This window comes from Nematolebias whitei, chromosome 10, assembly GCF_014905685.2.
Source record: "Nematolebias whitei isolate Nwh7 chromosome 10, NemWhi1, whole genome shotgun sequence".
Taxonomy (NCBI): domain Eukaryota; kingdom Metazoa; phylum Chordata; class Actinopteri; order Cyprinodontiformes; family Rivulidae; genus Nematolebias; species Nematolebias whitei.
The window spans coordinates 11,346,951-11,352,627 of NC_056507.1; the positions used below are offsets into that span (position 1 = coordinate 11,346,951).

Here is a 5,677-nt window from a genome sequence, read left to right on the forward strand (position 1 = left end):
CATATACATATATATATATATATATATACATATATATATATATATAATTTTAAAAATAGTTCTTAAGGGTTTTTATAATGTTCTGACATAAAGCAATTTACATGTTTGCATCCATAAACTCAGCATAAATCTAGAAATGGTTTTACTCTCACAAATTTTAACACTTTGCAGTCAACCTATGAAAACATACATCTTCTAAAGTTAATTTCAACTACTTTTATTTATCTTAGATCATTGCAGTGTTGCCAGGGACAATATAGAAGTAGAATAATTAGTTTTTTTATGAGCTAAATGCTGTAGACCGTGCAGGATTCTGCTTCCTCTCTTCTCCTGCTGAGGCTCACAGTCGAGGTTTCTCCCTTTCATCTTTGCATAATAAGTCATCAAAAAAGCAGACAGGGTGACACATTCAAGGTGACGTTTTTCTGGCTAATTCTGCTGAATCTGCTTTTTTTTCCTTCTTTTTTTTTAAAAGTCCTTTACGTGAACTTTTGATAGTCTTTCTGTTACATGGCTCTTGTTAAATTTGGCCCCTAAAAGTAATGAGCCTTAAGTCACATTGTGTAACCTCTGGCCAGGAGCTTCGGTTGAGTAAGGAGACACAGCTTTGGTATGGACATTGTAATGCAGACAGTATATGCTCTGTATTCAAGAGAGAAACAATTACATTTCTGATATACGTTGTTGCCATAACATTCAAAACACTATTTTTATTTAATTTCTTAGTTGTTTGAATTGTATCACAGAATGTGTACTTTCAATAAATCTTAAATCAAAGACCATGGCTACCTGTGGAAATGTCATTTTAATTTTGATGCATTTTTCTGGACTGAACTCCTCTGAGTTTTATTCTTATGAAGATCAGTTACTAAATTTGTCTGAAAACAGTCAGTAACCTCTCAACCAGCTTGTATTGTCTTTTCATTGTTGTCACTTAAGATCTTTTTTCAGCTTCTAGCACAAAGTTTTAAATTTCTTAGAGCACCATGCCACTCTTCATTTCAATGCCACCTGTCACCATTTGCAGCCCTTTCCTCTCACTATTCTCATTAAATGTCACTTCATAAACTCATGAGGAACAGCAACATTAGTTGACATTTACCTTGTGATGCTGAGTGTTGCTTGTGTCGAGCCATTCAAGAACCTGAGGTCGGTGCACCTCCTTGGTGTTTCTCAGGCGCTGCTCTGTGGACTGAAGCATCTCCTGGGTGAAAACTGATGGTGCAATCTGCAACAATGCCAGGTTGTTATCAAGTCTGCACCGACAAACACTTTACAAAATTTTAAATCATACACAAGTGATGAAGCACTGATTCTTACTGACAAGGGAAGGGGAAAAAGATAATGAGCTCAGCAGCTGTAGGTTGTCATCTAAGAGCCTGATGACTAACAGCTACAACACATATGGTCAAAGAACATTATCGTTCTCAAGCTTCAGCGGACAATCAGCAGTGTTTTGTGGTTAAGATACATTCGAAACAATCCTCTGGCATCTCTTGTATGAAAAAACACTTCTGAACTTAATCTATTCGAAGGAAAAGTAAAAAAAAAAAAACGTTAGATTAAAATCTGGATTTATAATGGAGAAGAAAAGGTTACCGGAGTTGCAATATTTTATAGCTGTCAGTAAGATGCATGTTTATTATAAACTTGGATTTATTATTCAGGAACAACACATTTGCCTGAGTTAACACAACTCTCTGTTAGAAGGCAGGTTTAGTAAAATAATGTGTTTTTTTTCCTCCAGAAACAAAAGTCTAAAATGGACTTTTTCATCAAAGTTCAGGGAACTGGTTGCCAAAACAGTCATTAACTGTTTTTATGTGTTTTTATTCCATAGAAAATAGGCCTGATCCGATGCTTCTGTATCCATTTGTGTCTCCTTCTTGTCCTCTTAACCCCCAGCTAGTTCATAGATGGACATTCATTCTGAGCCTGGTGCTGGTTGTTCTACTAAAAGTTTTTTCCTGTTAAAAGATAGTTGTTGCTCTCCACTGTTACCCTCCCCACAGAGGATTGCATCATTGTAAGATTTAATGTAATCCGCAAGTTTCCTTCAAGTGTCAACATTTTATTCAATGATGGCTTAGTTGGTAGAGCTGTTGCCTCTCAGTGAGAAGGTTGCTGGGTCAAATCCCAGCCGGGGATCTTTCTGGGTGGAGTTTGCATGTTCTCTCTGTGAATGCATAGATTTTCTCCAGGTACTCCGGTTTCCTCCCACAGACCAAAAACATGAATGTTAGGCTGATTGGTAACTCTAAATTGTCCCTAGGTGTGAGAGAGAGTGAATGGTTGTTTGTCTTGTTTGTCTCTATGTGTTCCTGTGATGCACTTACAACCTGCCTGTCCATGGTGCCCACCGCCTCTCGCACAATGACTGCTGTGAACCTTCTCACAGAGAGGCAACAGCTCTACCAACTGTGCACCATGCCGCCCAAGCTTCGGTTCATTAAATGATTTTAAACTTATTATAAAATCACAGGAAAAGACAGCTGTGAAAACAGGCATCAGATTTTAGTCTTCTGCTCGGCTTTACGTGATATTTATATTCAGTTGCAGCATGCACTGTATGGAACGTGTTGATATGTAACTACATTCTTGTTTGTTCACTTAAAGCAGGTATCACCAGAGAACAAGATTACTTGTATAATAAAGGTGAAATAAATAAAATTAATTAAAATTGTGTTATGACTGGATTCAGTTGGACTACATGTAACTGGATGTGAATCTGTTTTTTTTATTTTGAACTGAACTGGATGAAATAATTTAATTTGAGTTGAACCAGTTTTTTTGTTGTTTGTTTGTTTGTTTACTTTGAAAGGTATGAGATGGGCTCGAGAAACCCGAGACAACTTTTTGACTATTTTTGAACGCATTAAAAATTCCAACGACAAGACTGCAAGTCAAACGATGAAACTGGGAACCTGGTGAAAAGTCTCAAAACATTCTGGAAACTCCATCACGGATGCCATTTGCCAAATAAATGCTCAGCCTCTGAACATACTAACTTTTAAAATAGCTTAAAAGTTGGCCGTTAAAATAACTTGTGAGTGGACGCAAAAACAAATCTGAAATTAATTAAAAACTGCCATTTTTGTTATATCTATAATGTCTTTGCTAAACTGAGTTATGTCAACAGAAAGTAGCAGAAAGTGACATTTAGTTCAGATTTAGATACTATTATTTCCTAACTTGTTAAAATATGCAAAGCGCCTGAGTTCTTACAGCATTTGGTCAATGAACTCAACAAACGTTTAGCTTGATTAAAAGATAAGCATCATCAAAGGAATGCTATAATCAATAAAATTAATCGTATGGACAGATCTTTAGTTTAATGTGGACCTCGTTCTGATCTGAGAGAACTCCTAAGTGAAGCAGGAAGGAGCACAGGCATAAAATTGCTGAGTTGAAGTCTCTGCAAGTAAACATTGCAGTCAGGTATTGATTTCTGTTCCCCATAAGAAGCCAAGGTAATTATTAGAGCAATCGGTCATTTGAAGAAGGGTTTTTAATAGCTTTGGATAACGTCCAAAATGTGGGTCATAAGAAACCAGCATCCTGTTAACTCGTGAGTTCAAATATCTGCACAATACCTCAGAAAGGACTACAACATTTGTCCAAGTGCTATACTATAATATTTTACAATAAAAATTTATAGCGACAACTGTTAAAAAAGAATGACGCTCTCACCTGCCGTGGTTTGAACTCCTTCATAGTAAATTGGTTGATGTGAAGCTGAGGGGTCTTGTTTTGAAACTGAGCCGCTCTCATTTTGGATGTTTTGTTGCAAAATCATCTAAAAGCAACACAGAATTATTTTTAAAAGCATATGTTAATGGTGATTAACCCTTTTACAGTTACTAACATGCATGCACATTGACAGTATTTTGCAATGCATTGTGTTCTAGCTGGAAAGTGATGTAGCTTTGTTCATGCCTGCTGCCGGTTCACTGAGATACTTTGTCTAAACAGTGTTAAGATCTATGATGTTTCAGCTGTGCTCTGAAGTCATTTGACTACTGGTATCATTGGCCATTGAAGACATTTGACTATCACAATGTAAAATACCAATAAAACAATTTTTTACATTTGCTTGTTTATAAAAGTCAATAAAAAGGCAGGTGTAAAGGACCAAAAACTGTTTAACACTGACCTTGAATACCAGAAGTAACTAGGAACGTATTTGGCCATGTGATGCCTGATTTTACACATGTGCATTAACTGTGAAAATGTCTATTTGATGAGAATGTTAGGATAAATAATTATAGTATACTAAAACGGAGGGAAGCCAGGTCAGCCATATTAATTAAAAAGTTGTTTTTTCCAGGACCAATGATGCTCTCGAACTGTGCTGTTGTGAAGAATGTGTATATGTATTGCATATGTATATCTCCAAGTGCTTGTACTTGTGCAAGATCTTTAATTAAAACTTTAGCTTTAACTGTTGGAGTCAACTCGGATTGTCTGTTAGCAAAATATCTTTGCATTACTGGATGAATTATAAGGAAACTTTCAGAAAGTAAATCACTGGATGTAAATCTACAACTCAATAACTTTTGCTGCCATTCCAAATAAAGATGGCCACCACAGCTAATCAACATGTGGCTGTACTTCAGTCATTTTTACAGTTATTGAGCTATAATTTTGTGTGGTAGTAACTGAGAATCATTCACAACGCATGTTCTGAGCATGGCACGTATTTTTATTTTGTTTAATTTTTTTTTTTTACGTTTGACCAAAATGGCGTAATTTCAATTATCTTCACGGCGGGCGACATGCATTTCATCAAGCAGCTCTAGATCTTTCATTTAATTGTATATTTGTGTATTAACGTTAATTATTAAAGGAGAATCACGTCAATAATTAGAAAATACAGTCTAAAACAAACTTTAGCCACTTGCTAAAGTCTAATGTATGCTAATCTTTTTTTTTTTTAACGGTTAAAAAATGCTAATGAGCTAATTAACGAATTAGCTCATCAACTTCGATAAAAATCTAGATAAAAAAAATACTTCAGTGGTGTGTATTCTGATGACTCGGTTAGTCAGTAAATTGATTACATGATTTTAATTAAGTTGTATTTTTTGTATCGGTAAATGAAATATCAACAAAAAAATCAAGTAGCCTATAGAAATATATATGACTAGCTAGTTCTCTCAGCTGAAACTTCCGCAAAATGAGCCGTTAACGTTGACATAAAAATTAAAAATATAAAGCAATAATTCAACTATTCTTTTGGTTACAAAATCAATTGGGATAAAAGTCTTACCAGTGAGTTCACCGACTTTTGTCTTCCAAGAAACTTCCGCTAAAATGAACTTCGTTGTAGTTTGTTGCCGTGGCAACGCACTCATCGACCTCTCAGTAAGCTGCTTTCTGATTGGCTAATCCGACACTGTTTAAAATGGAACGTGGACGGGAACGTTTGCTGTGAGAAATATTATTATTGTGTTGTTGTTGTTTTTTTTTAAATCAAATTAATGAAAGAAAATGGTTTCAGGCTAATAAAAGCTCATGCTACAACCCTGAAAATAGTGGTTTTCATTTAAGTTTGAAAAAAAAAAAAAAAACGCTCAGAGCATAATCCACATTCTGTAGGGCTAAATCACAGACACATTATTCTGTTCTTATTGCTGTTGGGTAAACAATAAAAAAGAACTACTTAATACTCACATAA

At 35.3% G+C, this 5,677-nt stretch overlaps 1 protein-coding gene across 1 annotated transcript in view; it reads right to left on the reverse strand.

The window, feature by feature from the left end:
* hydin (HYDIN axonemal central pair apparatus protein) overlaps positions 1-2,022 on the reverse strand; it is a 91,678-nt gene extending 89,656 nt beyond the window's left edge. The window contains exons 1-2 of the mRNA XM_037683147.1: positions 2,002-2,022; positions 1,103-1,228 (exon numbers count right to left, since the gene is read on the reverse strand). Of these exons, the coding sequence (XP_037539075.1) occupies positions 1,103-1,228; positions 2,002-2,022 (147 nt within the window). The remainder of the gene's footprint in view (positions 1-1,102; positions 1,229-2,001) is intronic.
* Between the last annotated feature and the right edge of the window lie 3,655 nt (positions 2,023-5,677).